Source organism: Scylla paramamosain, unplaced genomic scaffold (assembly GCF_035594125.1).
Source record: "Scylla paramamosain isolate STU-SP2022 unplaced genomic scaffold, ASM3559412v1 Contig8, whole genome shotgun sequence".
Lineage (NCBI taxonomy): Eukaryota > Metazoa > Arthropoda > Malacostraca > Decapoda > Portunidae > Scylla > Scylla paramamosain.
This window is the reverse complement of record NW_026973673.1, coordinates 57061-81541: the sequence shown is the minus strand read 5'-3', so window position 1 is coordinate 81541 and position 24481 is coordinate 57061. Positions and strand designations below refer to the sequence as shown.

The 24481-nt window shown below is 42.7% G+C and overlaps 1 protein-coding gene across 2 annotated transcripts; it reads right to left on the bottom strand.

Annotated features, from left to right (window-relative positions):
* Nucleotides 1–4380: 4380 nt before the first annotated feature.
* Nucleotides 4381–16910, bottom strand: LOC135096844 (fibrocystin-L-like). 2 transcript variants are annotated; one of them, XM_063998617.1, is made up of 10 exons: nucleotides 16113–16894; nucleotides 15796–15944; nucleotides 15253–15453; nucleotides 14425–14673; nucleotides 13582–13740; nucleotides 13070–13327; nucleotides 12385–12623; nucleotides 11690–11819; nucleotides 7918–7980; nucleotides 4381–4517 (listed from the first exon to the last, which is right to left on the bottom strand). In XM_063998617.1, exons 1-9 carry the CDS (start codon nucleotides 16183–16185, stop codon nucleotides 7930–7932), a joined length of 1509 nt encoding a protein of 502 aa, XP_063854687.1. In that variant the 5' UTR covers nucleotides 16186–16894; the 3' UTR covers nucleotides 4381–4517; nucleotides 7918–7929. The 2 variants fall into 2 exon arrangements, with proteins under 2 accessions (XP_063854687.1, XP_063854688.1); XM_063998618.1 differs by lacking the exon at nucleotides 15253–15453 and having other exon boundaries at nucleotides 16113–16910.
* Nucleotides 16911–24481: the final 7571 nt, after the last annotated feature.

Here is a 24481-nt window from a genome sequence, read left to right as displayed (position 1 = left end):
CAAAACGAGAAATCCAACCAGCCACGAATGCAATAGCGACGGAGCTCGCGGTGGTGTCTATTACAGGTATAGCTTCCGTCCATCTTGTCGCTCTGTCAATGCAAGTGAGAAGGTAACTGTATGGGAGAGGGTATGGGTAGTTAGGAAGAGTAGCAGGAGGCAATGGTCCAACAATATCTATATGAACAGTCTGGAAACGATCAGTAGGAGTAGAAATAGGAGAAACTGGTGATATTGTGTGTCTGTGTGTTTTAGCTTGTTGACATTTAAGACAATTCGTTACAAACTCCTTTATATCTATGTCCATACAAGGCCAGAAATAACGTTGTTTAATTATTTTAGCAGTGGTTTTAATACCAGGATGAGGTAGATCGTGTAATGAATGAATGACATTTATCCTAAGAGAAGAAGGAACAAACGGTCTTGGTGCGTTGGTAGATGTGTCGCACCACAGAGCAAGATTAGAGGGCAAGGTATAATTGGATAATCTCTCCTTGTACAAACCGACCTCGGTGTCACCTTCCTGGGAACGAGCTATGCCACATAAGTCGAAAGAATCAACTGAAATTGCACATGATGGTCTTGATAAACAATCGGCAACAACATTGTTGTCCCCACGGATGTACACTACTGATGATACATATTCAGAGATTAAAGAAAGTTGCCGTTGTTGCCTATCAGACTTTGCAACTGACTTAGAATGAAAGGCAGAAACTAAAGGTTTATGGTCAAGAAACAAGGTGACCGAGTGGTCATCAATGAGTGTTTTAAAGTGAATGACAGCCAAATAAGAAGCTAAGAGTTCTCTGACATAGGTGGAATAGGTTTTCTGAGTGTCAGAGAGCTTTTTGGAATAAAATCCTAGAGGCGTAGGCGTGTCATCTATAATCTGGTATAGAGCTACGCCAACTGCGAAGCTCGAGCTGTCAGTCACAAGCTGGTAATCAGTTGCCTTCTGAGAGGGATAGGCGAGGGTAGGACAAGTGACTAGGGCTTGCTTCAAATTGTTGAAGGAGTCCCTTGCAACATCTGTCCATGAGAGAGATTTAGAAGATGGATTATGCCGTAAGAGTTCTGTCAATGAATAAGCAAACATCGGCAAAATTAGGGATCATTGGTCTAAAGAAATTTAGCATCCCCATAAAACGGCGCAATGCAGTTGAAGTTTGAGGTAAAGGAAACTCTGAAATTGCAGTGATGCGGTTTTGAGGTGGTCTAATTCCATGAGCACTGACCTCATAGCCAAGGAAGGTGAGCGAGGACTTGAAAAATTCACATTTATCTATAGATAGTCTTAAGTTGTGTTTTGCTAAAGTAGAAAGAACAGTCTTAACATCAGCAATGTGTTCTTCAAGAGTTGTACTAGCTACTAAGATGTCATCCAAGTAGGTGAAAGTGTTCTTAACATTAACCAATATGGTGTCAATGAAGCGCTGAAAAGTGGAACCTGCGTTTTTAAGACCAAAGGGCATATACAAAAATTCAAACAGACCAAACGGTGTGCATACTGCAGTCTTAGGTACATCATCTTTGGCCACAGGGATCTGTAAGTATGCACGCTGTAAATCAATCTTTGAAAATATGGTCTTACCCTTAAGTGACATGGTGAGACAGCGCAAAGGTGGTATGGCATATTTATCATTCACAGTTACGTTATTGAGTCCGCGATAGTCACCACAAGGTCTCCAAGCACCGGGCTCCTTCTTAGACACGAGGTGCAGAGAAGACGCCCAAGGAGCGTTAGAGCGCCGAATGATTCCGGCATTAAGCAAAAACTGAAATTCATCTTTAGCCGCTTTGAGCTTCTCACCTGTCAAAGGTCTTGCTTTGAAATGTATAGGAGGTGAGTCACCTGTATCAATACGATGGTGTATAGTTTCCACAGGAGGTGTGGTAGCTGACAACTGCAAAGGTGAAGTGAGAACCGGAAACTGAGAAAGTAGTTCAACAGCTTTTGAGTCTACCCCATTATAATTAACCAAATATGAAGAAATAGGAGAATAAGAAACTTCAAGAGGAATCTTACATTGGGTAGAGGAGTCTATTAGCGACTGGTCTTTACAGTCTACCATTAGTGAGTTAGCTGCAAGAAAATCGGTTCCCAAAATTGGATGTATAACGTCTGCAATGACGAAAGACCAAGGGAAAGAACGCCTAATACATCGTATCCCAAGGTCTACATCGACTTCACCATAACAACGTATGGGTTTACCTGAAGCATTAGTAAGAGTAACAGCAGTTGGCCTGAGGAATGGATTCATTAGGTAGCAGCGAAAGTGATGAACCAGTATCTATCAAAAATTGGTAATTCTTGCAACCGATTGTGGCACTTACTCTAAGTGGCAGTCCGACGGTCGCAACTGATATTTCTACGGACTGCCCTACTAGTTTCCCGCCTGGTGGAATACGCGAGCGGGGGAAGAAGAACGAGAATTAGGGCGAGAATCTGGCAAAATATTAGAAGCCGTAGAAGAAAGTATACACCATCGTTTACGTGATTTTGCCCTGTTACCATAATACAGATGGTACCTGCACACCTGAGGACGCTGACCTTCATGAAAGGCGCACACTCCAATGGGAACACAAGTTCTAGAAAATACATTATCCTGACAAGCTGAAGTGAAATTTGGGCCTCTATTACCATTATCTCTGTTCTGGCTCGCAGGCCTGGACCCTTGTCTACCTTCCACCATGGAAACATTAGCGCTGTTGTTTACACTCGCATTACTTGAGCCATAGGCCAACAATGTCTCAGCTACACGAGCCAGTTCCTCTAGTGTAGAGCTCTCCTCATATGTCACTAGGAAAGGTCTGATGCTACTAGGTAATGCTTTCAAAAACTTTAACTTTATAAAGGAATCATCCACCCCTAGTTGAGCAGCTATTTTACGCAACTCTCTCAAATACGTGGAAGGTCTGTCACACATTATGTTTTGATTAACAAGAGAGTCAAGAAGTTCAGGCTTTGACCTGGTGAAAAGAGATATCAAAGATTGCTTTAATTCACCATAGTCTGAAGAATTGATGACTTTATCACTCAATTGATTGATTACTCTAAGTGGCAAATTTGATAATATATGGTGAAATTTGGTACTTGAAACAATGATCTTGGCAAGAACAAACTGTGATTCAATTATTGTAAACCAGCATGTTACTGAAGTCTCATCAAAGGGTGGTGGTTTGACGGCAACACCTGCGGTCACGGAAGGAACACTATCCTGCGACGCACTAGATGTAAGTAGCGAACCCTCGTCCTGGTTCGGCATAGTTCCAAGGGCATAGATTCCAAACAGGACAAAAGTAAAATAATAGAGTACCTGGAGGACCAGCATATAGTCACTGTGTAGTTATAGTCTGCCACCAATCACCACAGACCGTAGGCCATCCCTGCCTCCACGATGATCACGTTACGTCTGGTCACTCCGGGGTCACCACATGTGGAGCGGGGATCGGTACGGAAACCTTCCAGACAGGTGCCCTGAGTTTATTTGCGGGCGCTGTTCACAGGCGCAGTTAGATTCCTCAGACACGGTCACAGCAAATATACAACAACAGAGAGGCCCAAACTCCAGGTTGTGCTTAAATCACAATAAAGGAAAACCATTGCAGGCGTGTATGTGTGGTGTTTTTGGTAGGCGTCCAGTCAGCCGAATGCCGAGACCGTGGCAGTACCCAACGAGGTGTAAACCGCATTACTGGAACCTACCTCGAACTTCTAATGGTTTATCTATGTACTCCTACATGTGTGTGTGTGTTTGTGTGTGTGTGTGTGTGTGTGGCAAGGAGGGGGTGGAAATAACTATACATGACAGAAAGGTTTAAATGTGTGTGTGGAGGAAAGTGTGCATTAAAAAAATAAATAGGAATACAGAATGAGTGAAGAAGAGGATAATGAAGGATAAGGTAGAGGAGAAAGAATACAGCAAAGATGAAGAAAAAGATATTGAAAGATGAGATATGATAAGAAGGAAAAAGAATACACTGCAGGAGGAGAAAAAGGATGTAAATGAAGGATATAACAGAAAAGTATAATGAAAGATAGAATAGAAGCAAAAAGAACACAGGAGGCATGAAGAAAAGAATATTACTGAAGGATGCGAGAGGAAAAAACACACTCACCAAGGCCAACAAAAAGGAGGGAGAGAGAGAGAGAGAGAGAGAGAGAGAGAGAGAGAGAGAGAGAGAGAGAGAGAGAGAGAGAGAGAGAGGAATAAAATAAAATAAAATAAAATAAATAAAAAAATGAAAAGGCTCACTGAGGTGCCAGTCTCTACATGACAGAGCCAAAATAATTACTCTAAAGTTAAGAAGTGTCTTGTATAAGGAAGTACAGACACAGACAGGAGCTCCAGACTTTACCAGACTGACACCAATACTCACGTGGCAAAGAGGACTCCATGTACCAGCCGGCAGGGACAACAGCAACCTTGGCTATGAGTTGCTGTCTCACGTCTGATGCCTCAAATATGACGTTCTCAAAGGTGAGCATTGACACGGCCTCATCTGGTACATACAGCCTGACAAAGGGTCTGTTGTCAGTATTTGTATTGGGAAGATATGGGTGGTGTTTATTTATTTGTGTATGTCTCTCTGACGTTTTTATTTTATTTTATTTCTTTTTTATGCAGGAGGGACACCGGCCAAGGGTAACAACCCCCCTCGCCCCCTCCACCCCCCTCAAAAAAACACTTCATGCTGGTCCCTGAATAGGGTCCAAAGCGGTAGTCAAAACCTGAAGGATAAGTGTCTTGAAACCTCCCTCTTGAAGGGATTCAAGTCACAGGAAGTGGAAATACAGAAGCAGGCAGGGAGTTCCTGAGTTTACTAGAGGAAGGGATGAATAATTGAGAATATTGGTTAACTCTTGCATTAGAGAGGTGGGCAGAATAGGAGTGAGAGAAAGAAGAAAGTCTTGTGCAATGAGGCCGTGGGAGAAGGGGAGGCATACAGTTAGCAAGATCAGAAGAACAGTTAGCATGAAAATAGCAGAAGATAGCAAGAGATGTAATATGAGAAAGAGGCTGAAGACAGTCAGTTAGAGGAGAGGAGTTGATGAGACGAGAAGCTTTTGATTCCACACTGTCTAGAAGAGCAGTATGAGTGGAATCCCCTAGACATATGAAGCCTACATGGACAGATAAGGTCCCTGTACAGAGTTAGCAGCTGAGGGGGGGGGAGGAGAAAGACTGGAGGACACATTCCAGAACATCTAACTTCATAGAAGCTGTTTTAGCTAGAGATGAGATGTGAAGTTTCCAGTTTATATTATAAGAAAAGGGCAGACTGAGGATGTTCAGTGTAGAAGAAGGGGACAGTGAGGAAGAGGGGATAGTTATCTGAAAGGATGTGTTGGGTTGATAGATGGAAGAATTGACTTTTTGAGGCACTGAATAATACCAAGTTTGCTCTGCCCCAATCAGAAATTTTAGAGAAATCAGAACTCAGGTGTTCTGTGGCTATCCTGTGTGAACTCTTTACTTCCTGAAGGGTTGAACGTCTAGGAAAATAATTTGAAAAGTGCAGGGTGGTATCACCAGTGTAGGAGTGGATGGGACAAGAAGTTTGGTTCAGAAGGTCATTGATGAATAATAAGAAGAGAGAGAGGGTGACAGGACAGGACCCTGAGGAACACCACTGTTAATAGATTTAAGAGAAGAACAATGACTGTCTACCACAGCAGCAATAGAACGGTCAGAAAGGAAACTTGAGATTAAGTTACAGAGAGAAGGATAGAAGCTGTTGGAGGGTAGTCTGGAAATCAAAGCGTTGTGCCAGACTCTATCAAAAGCTTGTGATATGTCTAAGGCAACAGCAAAAGTCTCACCAAGATCTTTAAAAAAAGGATGACCAAGTCGCAGTAAGGAAAACCAAAAGATCACCAGTAGAGCGGCTTTGATGGAACCCTGTACTGGTGATCAGATAAAGGTTGTTAAGTGATAGATGTTTAAAGAATCATCCTGTTGAGAATAGATTCAAAAACTTTAGATATGTAGGAAATTAAAGCAATAGGACGGTAGTTTGAGGGATTAGAACAGTCACTATTTTTAGGAACAGGCTGCATGTAGGCAAACTTCCAGCAAGAAGAAAAGGCAGATGTTGACAGACAGAACTGAAAGAGTTTGACTAGGCAAGGTGCAAGCATGGAGGCACAATTTCGGAGAACAATAGGAGGGACCCCATCAGGTCCATAAGCCTTCCGAGGGTTTAGGCCAGCAAGGGCATGGAAAACATAATTGCAAAGAATTTTAATAGGTAGCATGAAGTAGTCAGAGGATGGAGGAGAGGGAGGAACAAGCCCTGAATTGTCCAAGGTAGTGTTTTTAGCTAAGGTTTGAGCTAAGAGTTCAGCTTTAGAGATAGATGTGATAGCAATGGTGCCATCTGGTTGAAATAAAGGAGGGAAAGAAGAAGAAGCAAAGTTATTGGAGATGTTTTTGGCTAGATGCCAGAAGTCATGAGGGGAGTTAAATATTGAAAGATTTGGACACTTTCTATTAATGAATGAGTTTTTGGCTAGTTGTAGAACAGACTTACCATGGTTCCAGGCAAAAAATATAAAGCCTATGAGATTTTGATGATGGAAGGCTCAAGAACCTTTTGTGGGCCACCTCTCTATCATATATAGCATGAGAACAGGTTGTGTTAAACCAAGGTTTGGAAGGTTTAGTTCAAGAAAAGAGTGAGGAATATACGCCTCCATGCCAGACACTACCACCTCTGTTATGCAATCAGCACACAGAGATGAGTCTCTGACACAGAAGCAGTAGTCATTCCAAGAAAAATCAGCAAAATACCTTCTCTGGTTCCCCCAACTAGCAGGGGTAAAATGCCAGAGGCACTTCTGCTTATGGAATGCTGAGGAGAGATTGGAGCGATGGGACAAGCTACAAATATGAGATTGTGATGGGAGGAGCCCAACAGAGAAGAGGGTGACAGCATAAGCAGAAGGATTAGAGGTTATGAAAAGGTCAAGAATGTTGGGTGCATCTCCAAGACAGTTACGATTATGAGTAGAGTGTTGCACCAATTGCTCTAGGTTGTGGAGGATGGCAAAGTTAAAGGCTAGTTCACCAGGAAGGGAGAGGAAAGCCAAAGTTGGTGGTGAACATTGAAGTCTCCGAGAATGGAGATCTCTGCAAAAGGGAAGAGACTCAAAATGTGCTCCACTTTGGAAGTAGTCAAAGAATTTCTTATAGTCAGAGGAGTGAGGTGAGAGGTATACAGCACAGATAAATTTAGTTTGAGAGTGACTCTTGTCATAGGCAGATGGTGGAAAACTTGGAAAATTCAATAGTGTGGGCACAAGAGCAGGTTAAGTTGTTGCACACATAAATGCAACATCCAGCTTTGGAGTGAAAATGAGGATAGAGAAAGTATGAGAGAATAGAAATGGGGTTAATGTCAGTTGCCTCAGACACCTGTGTTTCAGTGAGGAAAAGAAAATGAGGTTTAGTAGAGGAGAGATGGTGTTTTACAGATTGAAAATTAGATCTAAGACTGCGAATGATGCAGAAGTTAATGAAGAAAAAATTGAGGGGGATGTCAAGACACTTAGGGTCAATACCAGAAGAGCAGTTCGACCTGGGGACGTTTGTGGTCCCCTCCCCAGATGGGGACTTCAAGGCTGGTGTAGGAGTTGTCATGATAATTTTGAATTTTGAGTGAAGGGTGTATGTGTAATTAGGTGCTTGTAGTTTTGTGTGAAGGAAGAGAGTTGTCTTTAAAGGGCAGGCTGTGACTTCCACCTTGTATAGGAAGACACAAAGAGAACTGTTCAGTGAGATCATAGCTGGATTTAATGATAAGTTCACAGCACTCCCTGATCCAGTGCTTTAGACTTCACTGGGAGTAATCATTTCAGCAGATGTCTACTACCTCCTCCTTGTAATATTCTCTTCTGTTTCTCACTTGGCATACCTCTGAATAACCTCAGTGTCCCTCAGCAGTCTTTGCCAGCAGTTCACCCACAAATGTCTGGCCCTGAGGAGGAGAGAGAAGAGGCTCAGGAAAGAAAATACAGTACAGATGCAATTTCTCTCAACTCCTGCCCTTTCTTATGGAAGGATAACAGATGAGGTATAATTTTACTTCCTTCATCTATCTATTTATCTATATACCAGGCCACCAATCCCAGACAAAAGCACCACTCACTCACATACACATCACTCACACTCTTAGGCCCATCAGTCTCTGGTGGGAAGGAACAGTCTTGTGGACCACCCTACAACACCCTAGCAACCATACTTATAAAACTCTGCTATGGTTACATCCTAGCTAGTAAGGGAACTTGAATTATGGGACTTGAGTGCTAAGTGACTGTCCTAGCAGGGGACTCTGTTGAGTTACTTTCTTAAGGTGCTAACACCACTACCGGCTGACATAAGCAGACATGTAGTGCTTTTTGATGAATCTTGCATGAAACGGCTGATAACGAGTAAAAATGATATGTATAATAAAACAAATATATTCATTTAATGGTTCTCAACAATAATCTGACTAGTTTAAGCTTAATTATTGAAGGTATTTATTTACCACTGTTGTCATTTTGTCAAAACAACAATCAGGTGGTGCCAACTTTGACTGCACACCAAGGTGGTGCATGCATCACTGTGTTACTGATGACCCTGCTGGTGGTCTGCTGTGAGGGCCCCAAGTCATCCACACTGATGTGTTGCATCTTGCCTGTTGTGAAGTACCACAGAGTGATGGACACTTGCATCTCAGGGGAGAGAGCCTTATTTCTTGAAATTGGTCTCTTCAGTATTTCCCACACAAAATCAATCACAATGATCCCAGTACAGACCAGCCGATATGTCTTCAGCTCAGTCATCCAACTCATTCAGGACTTCCTTCTTGTCATGAAAAGTCTGTTGCTGCTGCTGGCAGTGTCAGTGGAGTTAATCTAGCACAGCCTTGCTTGCTGATAGGATGCAATCTTAAAGGCAGGTTCACACTGGCTGTGATGCTACACTAGCTATACGATGCGTATGATGCAAAGCTGTGTAGCTTCCAGTCATTACTGCTTGTTGCTCCCCTAGGAAGAAAAGGTGCAAACTGTTTGCTATGGAACAACTTATAGAAGAACTACAGAAATACCCGTGGTTGTATGTTGGTCTTGCTGGATTTATTTCATGCACTCAATTTCTTTTTCTTTGCCACAGCTAGAAGCAGTAGTTCCTCCTCAAGAGACCACAGAGCAATGTCTCCCATGATGCTGCAGATGCACTGAGCTACTGAGTGATGTGACAATTGATGCAAGCACTGTCTGACAGCACAGCATCATTTACGGTGTGAATACTCACGTGGCAAGCATCGCATCGCCAGCGTCAGGCTATAGGATTGCACAGCCAGTGTAGCATTGCAGCCTAGGTGAACCCATCTTTTATGATGCATCTTGAGGACTTCAGACGGTATCTTTCAGAATTTAAGTGGCAAGTTCCACCATATTGAGGATGTAAAACGATGATTTAATGTTTAAGCAGTAATTTAGTGATAATGCATATGGTCCCAGGAGGTTTGGCTTAACAAAATGTAAACTTACAAGACTGTGGTCTGCTTTTGGTAAGGTTTTTTGAAACTGTTAACCGACAAACATGATTTATTTTTACTTACGGTAGCTATGATGCCTATTTAAGTGTGTACAAATTGTAGGATGATAGATAAAAAAATAAGAGGAAGAAAAGTTAATATATAAATTTCTATATCTATACAATTTTTAACTCATAACTCCTTAAAACTAAATCAACTCATTATTATCTAAAAATTATCAGTGACAAAAGTAATTACTGCTAAATCAATTTTATGCACATTCTACACAAAGATGTTTTTATAGTAGGGAAAAGATATATATTAGTGTGTGACTTTCAACGTAACTTAGAAAATGTGTACTTATGCATATGAAAAATATATCTTAATGAAATAAATAAAAATCTTTACATAAAATCTGTGAGCAATGCAGACATACACAACGAAAAAAGTAAATAGCACATAAAACTAATGATGAAGTATCACTTTAAAGAAGAAAGGCTTACATTTGAGAAGTGTGATTTATTGCATCATCAATCAACCCCTGCAACACACTCCATATCTGTGTGAATTGGGGTGTTCCTCTGCTTCCCCCTGCAGGGTGTGTCCATGGCTGCATCTCTGGCCTTCAGGTACTCCTCCAGTGTAGTGACAAACTCAGTACCAAGATAGTCTGAGTGTGTGTCCATGGCTGCATCTCTGGCCTTCAGGTACTCCTCCAGTGTAATGATAAACTCAGCTCCAAGAGTGTCTGTGAAGCCACTTGACAAGCAGCCTACATTGTAATTGCAGACGCCCGTCACAATTGGGAAGTTCACTGTCCTGTCTGAAGTATTCCAATACTTGGAACAATTCTCCACACTCATGAATGCAGGTGTTCATTGCAGGTCATGCCTTTGAGGCATCTCATCATCTTTTCATCTGACGTCAGATGATGCATCAAATGATACATCACAATTCATCACATCACCACTGTCAGGTTTGAAAACAGCTGATCTATTTTTTTCTATTACAATTTTTTTTTTTACTCACAGCAAGGCCTGTAATGCACTAAGCATACTGAAGGTATGTGGTGGTGGTAGCTGGCCAAGTCACAGAAGTATGTATTTCCTGGGTCATGGCATTCTGTCATAGTCTTCACAGAAGATAATAACACAATTTCTCTCATAAATTTTATGAGTTGTGTGGGTGGTCTGACACCAGCGTGGCAGTACACACATGCCCTGTCCTCACCTTAGGCCAACTGAGTACTGACTCATTATCAAGTAACTACTGCCCCACTCCCTCCCCTCCCACCACTTAAGGATAACATGCCACACATCTGAAGAAAGTCTTAAAAAATCATGCACACACAAAAAAAAAAACAGATACAGTACATGAAAAATAGCAAAACATAAGGAGTACCACAAGGTGTAATCTAAAGCCTGATTGTAAACAAGTCACACCCCAGACACACGGCTCAAACTTTGGCAGATTGTTGCCAAAGTGCTGGATGATTTTTCAGCGTGCACAGCCCAATTTTGTTTTTTTGCATACATTTTCATCCAAAAATGTGGATTACAGTCCCTTAATTAACTTGGTAATTTCTGTCCATCTCCTCACCTTGAAAGCCTCACCATCAAACATTAAGCCAGAATTTTTGTAAACAAACTGAATGAATGTATCATGATAACATAAATAATACTGCTTTATTACTCCATACATATATGCAAAAAATAAACTTGATTTGATAATTCCTGTCTACCCTACCTTTAAAGTCTTGTCATCCAGGTACTGGGCCAGAGTCCTTGTCAATAAACTGAACACCTCTTGATAACAGAATGAATATTGTTATATTACTCTATCCAAAAAAATTTACCTTGATTTCTGTCCATTTCCTCACCTTCAATGCCTTGCCATCAAACTACAACCCAGAATCTTTGTCAACAAACTGAACACCTCATGATAACAATAATAGAAATGATAGTTTTATTACTTTAAAAAAAAATCAAATGAATAAATAAAAAAAAATCCTGTCTGTCTCCTCACCTTGAAAGACTTGTCATCCAGCACCAAGCCAGAGTCCTTGTCAACAAACTGAACACATCATGTTAACAAAGATTATACTGTTTTGTTACTCTTTATATGCAACATTTAAGGCAATCATGCCTGTCTGTCTCCTCACCTTGAAGGCCTGGCCATCCAGCACCAAGCCAGAATCCTCGTCAACAAATTGAACAGTGATGGCGATGGGCTGTCTGGCCTGCACTATGCTGGGCTGCTGCAGGACCATTGCTGCACTCATCTGTGTTGAGCTGAGGGAAGGCAAAAAGAAGAAATCACTTATGCACTGAGGGGAGACCAAAAGATGACCAGCTATTAGATCACTTATGTGACTCCAATAGCAAATAGTAAATACTGAGATCCTTTTCTCTCCTTTTTGGCATGTCAGACTTGAGGTTTTCAGTCTAGGCCTAATCCCTAGAGACTTCCATTAATGTACCCTGATTAAGTTAAATTTAAGAGATAGGAAGGAATTGGTTCTTAAATAGAGTGGTGGATGAATGGAATGGACTCAGTAATGAGGCTGTTAATTCTGATTCTTTTGTGAGCTTTAAAATAAGATTACACAGGTTTAAGAATGAGGATGATAGGTGGAAATAGGTAGGCATGTTTTGTACAGGGACTGCCATGTATAGACCTGATGGCTTCTTACAGCTTCACTTATTTTCTTATTCTTCTGTTCTTACACCAGACACTTATCCTTTGGATGGTCCTTTTGACCTCTCTTTAGGGGCTGGCACTCTCATTGGGCTTTTTTTTGCACTTTTTGTTGCCCTTGACCAGTCCCCCTCTTACATAAAAAAGACTTGTACCTACCTGAAGGTCTCCACCAGGGTGGCAGTGAGGACTGGAGCATAGCTGGGGAAGGTGATGGTGAAAGAGAGGTTGTACCCTTCCCTGGGCTTGCTGACAGACAGGTCGGTAAAGGTGGCAGTGCTGTTCCTGTAGGGAACTGTGGTGGTGCCAATGAGGATGGCACCTGGCGGAGCTCCTGACAAACTAGCCGTGACCTGCCAGGGATCACTCTTGTGGCCCAGGTCACTGATGGGTGCACCCTGAGGAGAGGATGAGAGAGAGAGAGAGAGAGAGAGAGAGAGAGAGAGAGAGAGAGAGAGAGAGAGAGAGAGAGAGAGAGAGAGAGAGAGAGAGAGAGAGAATAATTATTGGTGGATCTTTGAGTCCTTTCATGAGAAACAAAAAGGCCTGAAGGTTTATTACACACACACACACACACACACACACACACACACACACACACACACACACACACACACACACACACACACACACACACACACACACACACACATACAAAGACACACACAAGGACTGAATGAATACAGAGATGGGATAAGGAGTGTAGCCCAGCCCCTGTATACCACAAGTAGACAAACAAAGGTGATGGTGGCAAGAAATGTACATAAACTGATGGATGAATAAAGATGGAGACAGAACCAGAGATGTGTAGCTCAGGTCCTGTATACTACAACTACAGACACACCTCTTTACCCAGTACAGTGACAGACGGCTGCATTTCAAACACTGTGTACTGCACCACACTGCTGGGCATACCACTCAGCACCAATATACTGGATGGCTCGACATACTCTGTCACTGCCAGGCTCTCCTTGATCTTCTCTGCCACCTCCTTCTCCTGCTGCTTGTAGAACGGTTGGACATCTGGAATGACAACAGTGCCTTCCTCCTCTGTGGCTTTTGGAGGGGCTTCCTTGGGTGGTGGCTCGATGGGGTCACTCACCTGAGGAAGAGAGGTGGGGACTGGAGGAACACACTACCTCTGTTAATGATTCAGCTGTTGACAAAGTGCAGGAGGACATGATTCAAGGCAGTAAAGGGGCAGAGAACAGTGCCATTTTACCAAGAGGAGTTACAGGAGGGAGAGGTGATTCAAGTTAGAAAAGGGACAAAGAACAGTGTCTGCCTTAAGAGAAGGCACTGGAGGAAGAGATAACATAAGATCACAAAGGAACAGAGAGCAGAGATTCACTTTACCGAGAGAGAGGCACAGTTGCTGCACGATTCGTCCTGGAATCTATTGATGGCCTTTTCCAGACTCTGCACCAGCTTCTCATAGGGAATCACCTCCCCGCCAGTTGCTCCCTTCTCCCCCTCACCATTCAGGCTTGTAGTTGGAACGCTGGCCACTTCAGCCTAAACAAATTTAAGTTATATTCTTAAACATTTTGTTCTCTTTGGTAATTATTTTCATATATAATGAATAGTAAGAATCTCATAGGCAATTTTGTCACAGTCCTTGTTAAACTACCACTATCTATCTATCTATATACCAGGCTGGCAATCTCACACAGGATGGCCCAGAAAAAGCATCACACATTCCTGCACACATCACTCACACTCTTAGCTCCATTAGCACCTAGCAGAAAGGGACAGTCTTGTGGACTGTTACATCCCAGGAGCTTAGGCACAGCACAGCTGTCCACATACTTCCACAGCAAGGCATCACAGCATAAACTGGTTTAATTCTGCCCTTTCATGGTGAGATCATTCCCTATCACAAGAGTAATAAAAATGACCTTGAAAATCCAGGCAAATTCCATTAGATCTACAATTAGTTGAAACTCCCAAACCTTTAAGAACAAGTCTTGCATGTTGAGCTACTAGCAAGGGAGACCAGGCAGCCCAGACAGCCAAACCAAACACAGCCACACCCAACATAGCCACAAACAACATGGTCACACACAACACACAGACCCAACAAAACCAGACTGAACACAGCCACACCAAACACAGCTGCACCCACCACAGTCGGACTCAACATAGACCAGACCCACCAACACACATCCTCACCATCACTTCAGCCAGCACTATACCCACCTCCAGCCTTCCCTGCTGTCTCTTGGAGTCCTCCCGCATAACACTGATGACCCTGATGTTGTCTGGGGATACCTCAAACAGGTTGGCCAGATTCATCACAAGGTTCTGCTCATAAAACTCATCTTCCTTCACCATGAGGCCACTGGTGAGGGTGATCACGGGTGTGGTCTTGATGTCAAGGACGTGGCCTCCGCGCAGCACCACATGGACCAGCTTGGCACTACGCTGGAAGTAATTGGTCCCTACTACCTGCAGGGGAGGGTCTGGGTGAGCTGGAGAGATGGCAATAGGGACAGGCATGCCACAACAGTGTTTCCCTTGCTTAAAATTATCAAGGAGAGCTATGACAAAACTGACAAGGAGAGACATGACAAGACTGATAGGAAGGCATGACAAAACTGACAGGAAGAGGCATGACAAAACTGACAGGGAGAGACATGACAAGACTGACAGGAAGGCATGACAAAACTGACAGAGAGGCATGACAAAACTGATAGGGAGAGACATGACAAGACTGACAGGAAGGCATGACAAAACTGACAGGGAGAGGCATGACAAAACTGACTGGAAGAGGCAAGGCTGAGTTGTTGTTCTGTTACCCTAAACTAGCAGGGAGAGACAAGGCAGAGCAGTTGTTCCTTTGCCCCAAACTGACAGGGAGAGGCAGGGCAAAGTACAGAGTTCCAGTGCTTCAAACAATACAACACAACACACAGCCATTCCTTACATTCCCTACACAACACAACACACAGTCATTCTTTACATTCCCAACACAACACAACCATCCCTTACATTCCAAACACAACACAGCACACAGCCATCCCTTACATTGTCCAGTGTGGGAAGGAAAGCCTGAGGGTGGGTGGGGTCCTCAGGCAACAGCTGGTAGCCAGCTGCAGAGATGTTAAGGTTGGCTGGGGGAACAAAGACACTATCCACATAGATGTCATAACGCTGAGGCTTTGGGAAGAAGATGCGTAGGACAACAGCCTCGGAGGATGGACTGTGTGGCAGGTGCAGACACAGCACCTGAGGATGTGATGTGAGTGGAGGATCAGTGTGGTGAGGTTAGGTTAAAGATGCAGCACCTGAAGCAGTAAGTGATTAGATTAGGTTAGATTAGGCTGGGTTAGTGTTGGGTGAGGTTGTGCTGGGTCAGTGTGGCTTAAGTGAGGTTAGGCTGGGTTGAATGATGTTAAGTTATGTGTCAAAAAGATTGGTGTGAATTGCCTGCTGTTTATCTCCAATTACTATTATTATTATACTGCTGAAAATTACTACAACTACTACTACCACGGCTGCAATCACTGTCTACTACTACTACTACTACCATTCCAACCACTGCAACTACTACAAGCACCATAGCAGTACCTGAGGGGGCGTGCTGGTCATGGCCATCTCATATGTCATCCCGGTCACCACAACTGAGAAGAAGGTTGAGATTCGCTCCTGACACATGTAGCCTGCACACCAGCCTCTGTCCATTGGTCCATTGAGGAGATCCACGTACCCACTGGGGCCTGGAGAGGAGGAGGAGGAGGAGGAGGAGGAGGCGGCATTAATGACACTTACAAAAAATCCCAAGTGGAATTGACAATCTGGTAAATAGATTTAAAGGAACAAGATAAAAGTCTGGCACATCGACAGATTTATGGGGACAAGAGGAGAAGGTGACTTGTATTGCTCACCAGGGTTGGCAATGAGGGCGATGGGGGAGAGGCGCCACACCTCTGTGTCTGTGTCTATGCTCTCAATGATCATGAGGTGGCGACGCAGCGAGAAGCACTTCCATGCCTGCCACGATGGAACCACAGCACAGGAAGCATCACGGACAATGCCTGTGGGATGAGACAAAAGGAGAGTATGGGGAGTGTTAAGGGATCTCAAACAACAATAAGTCTTTAGTTTCTTAAGTGCCTGGTTTGGGTGCAGTGTGTGTGCAAGTGTGTGTTGTAGAGCTGTGTGGATATCTGACACACACACACACACACACACACACAGGAAAAGTACAAGGAGACCTACATAGAACTATAAAAAGGGGGAAGATATGATAAAGAAAAGTAATAAGGAAAAGGATTTGTGGGTGATTATCCAGGACACACTGTCACCAGAGAAGCACATGTGGGAATTTTGGCCACGCATAGAGGATTTTTAGTAACATTAGAGTGGCTTTTACCTACATGGACATGAATATGACGAAAAAAATAATTACAACCATGATTATGCCCTGAGTTAGAGTACGCTGCAGCAACTGAGGAAACTGGAAAGAATGCACAGGACAGCAGCAAAGATGGTGCCAGAATTGAAGGAAAAGACTTATGAGGAGTGACTAAGAATGAGATTAATAACACTGGAAGAGAGAAGAGAAAGGGGAGACTTAATAACAGTGTGCAAATCAATAAACAGTATGGAAAAGTTAGACCGACAAGTTTTGGAGATACATGTAAATAAGGGAACAAGATGTAGAAGAGGACATACAAAAAGATTAAGAAGAGTAAATGTCTCAGTGACATCAAGAAATATAGTTTCCTATACCAAAGCACTGATCTCTGGAATAGTTTAAGCTGTAATAGTTTTACAGTTGCTAGTGTAAGCAAATTTAAAGAGAAACTGGATAACTGCAGCTATGGAGACAGGTCAAATGACATCAGGACACACACACACACACACACACACACACACACACATACACACTCCTTTACAATTTGTTTGTTCATCGTAACATCTAAACTGTACTTATTATCTTAATATTGCGACGTACTGTACTGCACATAAATGAAAAACCGAGAAAAGAGGAAGATGGAAGAAAGCATGGGTAAGAACTTTAGTGAATTACCTCGCCTCATTACGAAGGGAATGACTGATGGCACTGAAATATTACTCATTATCGTGACATTAACCATGGGTCTCTGTTTCATTTCCCATAATTTTGTACCACTCCTCACAAAGATATCTGAAGTGCTGTCTATTTTAAGGGAAGGAATTTGGGATTGATACCAGTACTCTCTCTCTCTCTCTCTCTCTCTCTCTCTCACCACAACACTCGTTTTTTACTGGTACCCTCCTTCCCTCATTCACTCACTTCATACTTTCACTCCGTTCATGACTTCTTTGCTTTATTCATTCACTCACTCACTCACTCACACAGCCGGTCAGTTCACCACACCATCATCTAAAAAAAAAAAATTATATATATATATATATATATATATATATATATATATATATATATATATATATATATATATATATATATATATATATATATATATATATATATATATATATATATATATATATATATATATATATATATATATATATATATATATATATATGTATATATATATATATATATATATATATGTGTGTGTGTGTGTGTGTGTGTGTGTGTGTGTGTGTGTGTGTGTGTGTGTGTGTGTGTGTGTGTGTGTGAGCGATTACGTTAATTTCACTTCAAAACGTTCTTCTAGTTTTAAAGACATCACTTTTTTTCATCATGGCGACTCCTACACCAGCCTCGGAGTCCCCATCTGGGGAGGGGACCATAAATGTCCCCAGGTCGGACTGCCTTTCCGTCGACGACCCTAAGTGTCTTGACACCCCCCCTCAACTTTTTCTTCATTAACTTCTGCAACATTCGCGGTCTAAGATCTAATTTTCAATCTGTAGAACACCACCTCTCCTCTTCTAAACCTCATCTTCTTTTCCTCACTGAAACTCAGGTGTCTGAGGCAAATGACAGTAGCCCCTTTTCTGTTCCCTCCTACTTTCTCTATCCTCATTTTCGATCCAAAGCTGGATGCTGCGTTTATGTGCGCAATGACTTAACCTGCTCTCGTGCCCACGCTCTTGAATCTTCCGAGTTTACCACCATCTGGCTACGACTACAGAGTCATTCTCATACTAAATTTATCTGTGCTGTATACCTCTCTCCTAACTCCTCTGACTATAAGAAATTCTTTGACTACTTAACTTCCAAAGTGGAGCACATTCTGACCCTCTTCCCTTTTGCAGAGATCTCCATTCTTGGAGACTTCAATGTTCACCACCAGCTTTGGCTTTCCTCTCCCTTCACTGACCATCCTGGTGAACTAGCCTACAACTTTGCTATCCTCCATGACCTAGAGCAATTGGTGCAACACCCTACTCGTATTCCTGACCGTCTTGGAGATACGCCCAACATTCTTGACCTTTTCCTGACCTCTAATCCTTCTGCTTATGCTGTCACCCTTTCTTCTCCGTTGGGCTCCTCCGATCACAATCTCATATCTTTATCTTGTCCTATCACTTCAATTCCTCCTCAGGATCCCCCTAAGCGAAGGTGCCTCTGGCGTTTTGCCTCTGCTAGTTGGGGGGACCTGAGGCGGTATTTTGCTGATTTTCCTTGGAATGACTACTGCTTCCGTGTCAGAGACCCGTCTTTGTGTGCTGAGCGCATAACAGAGGTGATAGTGTCTGGCATGGAGGCGTACATTCCTCACTCTTTTTCTCGTCCTAAACCTTCTAAACCTTGGTTTAACACAGCTTGTTCTCGTGCTATACATGATAGAGAGGTGGCCCACAAAAGGTACTTAAGCCTTCCTTCACCAGAATCTCATGCACTTTATATTTCTGCCCGGAACCATGCCAAGTCTGTTCTCCAACTAGCCAAAAACTCCTTCATTAACAGAAAATGTCAAAACCTTTCAAGATCTAACTCCCCTCGTGATTTCTGGCATCTAGCCAAAAATATCTCCAATAACTTTGCTTCTTCTTCTTTCCCTCCTCTACTTCAACCAGATGGCACCACTGCTATCACATCTATTTCTAAAGCTGAACTCTTTGCTCAAACCTTTGCTAAAAACTCTACCTTGGACGATTCTGGGCTTGTTCCTCCCTCTCCTCCACCCTCTGACTACTTCATGCCTCGTATTAAAATTCTTCGTAATGATGTTTTCCATGCCCTCGCTGGCCTAAACCCTCAGAAGGCTTATGGACCTGATGGGGTCCCTCCTATTGTTCTCCGAAACTGTGCCTCCGTGCTTGCACCTTGCCTAGTCAAACTCTTTCAGCTCTGTCTGTCAACATCTACCTTTCCTTCTTGCTGGAAGTTTGCCTACATTCAACCTGTTCCTAAAAAGGGTGACCGCTCTAATCCCTCAAACTACCGTCCTATTGCTTTAATTTCCTGCTTATCTAAAGTTTTTGAATCTATCCTCAACAGGAAGATTCTTAAACATCTATCACTTCACAACCTTCTATCTGATCGCCAGTATGGGTTCCGTCAAGGCCGCTCTACTGGTGATCTTCTGGCTTTCCTTACTGAGTCTTGGTCATCCTCTTTTAGAGACTTTGGTGAAACTTTTGCTGTTGCCTTGGACATATCATAAGCCTTTGATAGAGTCTGGCACAAAGCTTTGATTTCCAAACTACCCTCCTACGGTTTCTATCCTTCTCTCTGTAACTTCATCTCAAGTTTCCTTTCTGACCGTTCTATTGCTGCTGTGGTAGACGGTCACTGTTCTTCTCCTAAATCTATTAACAGTGGTGTTCCTCAGGGTTCTGTCTTGTCACCCACTCTCTTCTTATTATTCATTAATGATCTTCTAAACCAAACTTCTTGTCCTATCCACTCCTATGCTGATGATACCACCCTGCACTTTTCCACGTCTTTTCATAGACGTCCAACCCTTCAGGAGGTAAACATATCACGCAGGGAAGCCACAGAACGCCTGACTTCTGATCTTTCTCAAATTTCTGATTGGGGCAGAGCAAACTTGGTATTGTTCAATGCCTCAAAAACTCAATTCCTCCATCTATCAACTCGACACAATCTTCCAGACAACTATCCCCTCTTCTTCAATGACACTCAACTGTCCCCCTCTTCTACACTGAACATCCTCGGTCTGTCCTTTACTTATAATCTGAACTGGAAACTTCACATCTCATCTCTAGCTAAAACAGCTTCTATGAAGTTAGGTGTTCTGAGACGTCTCCGCCAGTTTTTCTCACCCCCCCAGCTGCTAACTCTGTACAAGGGCCTTATCCGTCCATGTATGGAGTATGCTTCACATGTCTGGGGGGGTTCCACTCATACTGCTGTTCTAGACAGGGTGGAATCAAAAGCTTTTCGTCTCATCAACTCCTCTCCTCTAACTGACTGTCTTCAGCCTCTCTCTCACCGCCGCAATGTTGCATCTCTAGCTGTCTTCTACCGCTATTTTCATGCTAACTGCTCTTCTGATCTTGCTAACTGCATGCCTCCCCTCCTTCCGCGGCCTCGCTGCACAAGACTTTCTTCTTTCTCTCACTCCTATTCTGTCCACCTCTCTAACGCAAGAGTTAACCAGTATTCTCAATCATTCATCCCTTTCTCTGGTAAACTCTGGAACTCCTTGCCTGCTTCTGTATTTCCACCTTCCTATGACTTGAATTCCTTCAAGAGGGAGGTTTCAAGACACTTATCCACTAATTTTTGACCACTGCTTTGACCCTTTTAGGGACTGGCATTTCAGTGGGCATTTTTTTTTATTAGATTTTTGTTGCCCTTGGCCAGTATCCTTCCTACATAAAAAAAAAAAAAAAATCATAACAGTGATTAAAAGCAACATGTTATGGATCACAAGGCACATCAAAGTTACCCATTCAACATCGAGGAGAAACGTTTTTTGTGACGGCCACCCATCTGTGTATGAAAAATTAAATGGGAGACTCTGATAACTGAATGAGGTCTAACTTTTCTTTTGAACTACAATGTATCACGCTCATACGAATGTCGCTGTGGTTAACTTGATAGACGCAGGTATGAATGAAATCAAATATTTACGCAAGTGACTGTAGTAACTAAGGATTTTTCATGAAGTTACTTAGTATCATATATTTCCATTTACAATTTTGATATCGTGATCTTCCTATTCATCTTTTTTTGTTCAACAAAACACTAGTAGTGAAAATAGTATGAGCAGTGGTGACATTTACAAAGGTAGATGTAGAAGCAATAATAATCGCTGTTGTTATCGATATTGTTAGTAACTTGTTGTTGTTAAGGTTTGGGCGGAGGAAAGACAAAAAATCATTATTCCCTCATTATTTCTTTGTGGGTGTCTCAGATGTGTATCTCTTACCGCCACGGGGACGATTTAACTTTCACGTGCAAGTTCACCGACAAATTTTACGAACGGAAATCAGAAGAATAATACCGATGATATAAAGTGCCACAGCAGCCCAACAGAGAGAACATTCTTATCTCATTTTTCTCTTGACGCTCCCACTTGTATGTATCTGTCTGCCTCACCTATCTGTGTATATAGAACTTGAAGTCTTCTGTGTCTTTACCAGGATAGCATAAGTAAGGATAACAGCCTTTTCCAAAACTTCATTGCTTCATATATCATTAGTGTTTTAGTTGTTATTGTTGTTCTTGTTGCTGTTGTTGTCATCATCGTCATTATCATAATCATCATCATTACTACTACTACTAGTTCTTCTGCTGCCTCTGTTGCTGCTGTTGTTACTACTGTAATTATGTTCAAAGCTATTGTTCATGCACGTCATAATCATTGTCTCCATCATCGTCATAATCTTTATCCTGTTTCTTAGAATGTATTGAGCTAAATGGTGTCTCAAAATTCTGCTGAACGTGTTGAGAGCAGAAGTTCTTAAGAGTTCATAAGAAACGCGGTTGTTTTTATGATAGGAATTCTTATGATCATGTAATTTCTTGTGTTATAAAGAAACATGCGATCCTCGCCACTAAAATGAAGAACACTCCAGCCTTGTGCACTGTGGCAACAACATGAATGCGCAAATATTCACCAATACGTGACCCTTCTCGTCACCCTATATTTATACAGAATGTGCTCTACTTCATCTGCAGTAATAAGGACATCGTGGTTTATAGAGTATTGCTACGGTCTTGATGTCTGATAAATCAACTGTATGCGGTTTCAAAACCTGCCGCCTCGTCCCACAGGTCGTGACCGGCATCCAGTGTTTCTAAGCTGCTGCCTCTTTTTGTGTATTTATCTCTTGTCTGTCTTATGTTCCTTGTAGTGTTTTAATGTTGATTCTTATAGATCACATGGTACCTAGTGTATTATTACTTCTCTCCATTGGTTAAGAATGCGGTCAGTTCATTCAAACGTTTTTTTGTTTTTCTTAGGGTAAGTGAGGCAGTGCAGCGGAGTCTGACGGGTCAGTGTTGGTGTGGCAGTAGTGGTGTGAGGGTGCGTCGCTGTGAGCTCTGCCTGGCTGTGACTGGGCCGCTCCAGCCGGGGGTTACCAGGATGGGTGGACGGACGGTCATTGCCAGGTAAAACAACAACAGCGGGCTGCTTGTGGAGGACACAGGTATGAGATGTGAGATCACCATCTCAGTCAGTAGCTAGTGTCTTATTAATTTTTTTTTTTTTTATCTATATTACGAAGTTAGCTAGGCAATGACCAGTATCTGCTGTTGCCATCCTGCGATACTAATTTGCAGCATGCGCCATGGCAAGAAAAGATTAAAAAGACATACACATTACTGACCCAAAAGATTGTGAACAATAGTTACATTCCTCATCGGGTAATTGTAATCCCTGAATGTCAAATCCTAAGGTAATACTTCCCAGGCAGCAAAGTTATGAAGTCAGAATTGTTGCACCGATACCTGAGGAACTGTATGATAGAAATGATGCACCAAGAATTTATGATGCGATATTGGAGAGAAGCAGTCTGCCGCTGTGGCATTCTGAAGAACATTTTTTTTTTTTTAATGTAACGAGTCCCTTTTCAATGGCATATTCCTGTCCGTGTGTGTTACCTGAATTTTTTCTACATTTCCTCAAATCAAAGAGGTGCTTAACTAGTTTTCGACCCACGCTTATCAAAATATGCGCATCCCAGATGTCAGTTGGTTGAGCGGGTCACTTGTGGTTCCTCTTCCCATGATGATTTTGACTCCCCCCCCCCTCTCTCTCTCTCTCTCTCTCTCTCTCTCTCTCTCTCTCTCTCTCTCTCTCTCTCTCTCTCTCTCTCTCTCTCTCTCTCTCTGCCTCCTTCATCACGTTTTTCTTACTCTCTCCTCTGCATCATTTCTTTTTCAAGCTTCATTCTTCTTCCTTCTTCGTTACTCATCATTGCACGTCAGCTCACCCTCCTCTTCCTCTGCATCCGCCGCCACTCTTGTTTCATTTCTCCCTCTTTCTTGCTTGACCCGATCCGTGTCTTCTTACATCCCCGCCTTCAGGTTTCCGAGACATAAATCTTAACGTTCCCTTTTAACATTTCCTCTTAACGGAGCCATACCCTTCCCCCGTGACGCTTCCAGTCTTCCTTCTTCGTGGCTCTCCTTTTGCAGGTGTGAAAACTCGAGCTGCAGTTCAAGGGATCAAAGGATGCATTTAGTGTCATCAGTCAGTTTTACATTACTTCGTTTCCTTTTGAATTTCATCTCGTGTGGACTGTAGGTAGAAATTTAACTCTCCTTATGTAACCTTTATCTGAACTTATACAGAAATGTTTCTCCTTTTCTTACCTCTTTTCCCCGTACAGTTAAGTATATACCAGTGGCACTCCAGTTGTTAGCTAAATCCAAACGTTTCCCTTCCTCCGTCTCATTCTTCCTCCCATTTACATATATAGCAAGTGTATCTCAGTATCAGGAAAAAGGAAAATTTTTGAACGTCTTCACAGAACCGTGTTTAGTCATATACTTATTTATATACTTACTTATACTTATTTATATATACTTACTTATTAATGACTAACTTGGGTGACGTGGCATGGGTGGAGAAATGAAAGCTCGACTGCGTGGGGTGAAGGCCATTGGTGGGGTTGGTCAGGGCGCAAGGGAAGGGTAAGTAAGGGCATGGGTGGAGCTCGGGCAAGAGTAAGGGGTCATCAAGACGTGAAGGCAGATTGAGGGATAAAAGGAAATGGAAGTAGAGAAGATACGGATGGGTGAGGGCGGGACATGTCGGAGCCGTCAGGGTATGAGTCGTGACCTGGGAGAATGGGCAGGGCACGAGAGAGAGAGAGAGAAACACGTGCCTACTGGAGCGTCTTCGGGAGATGGTAAGGGGAAGGAAGGGGG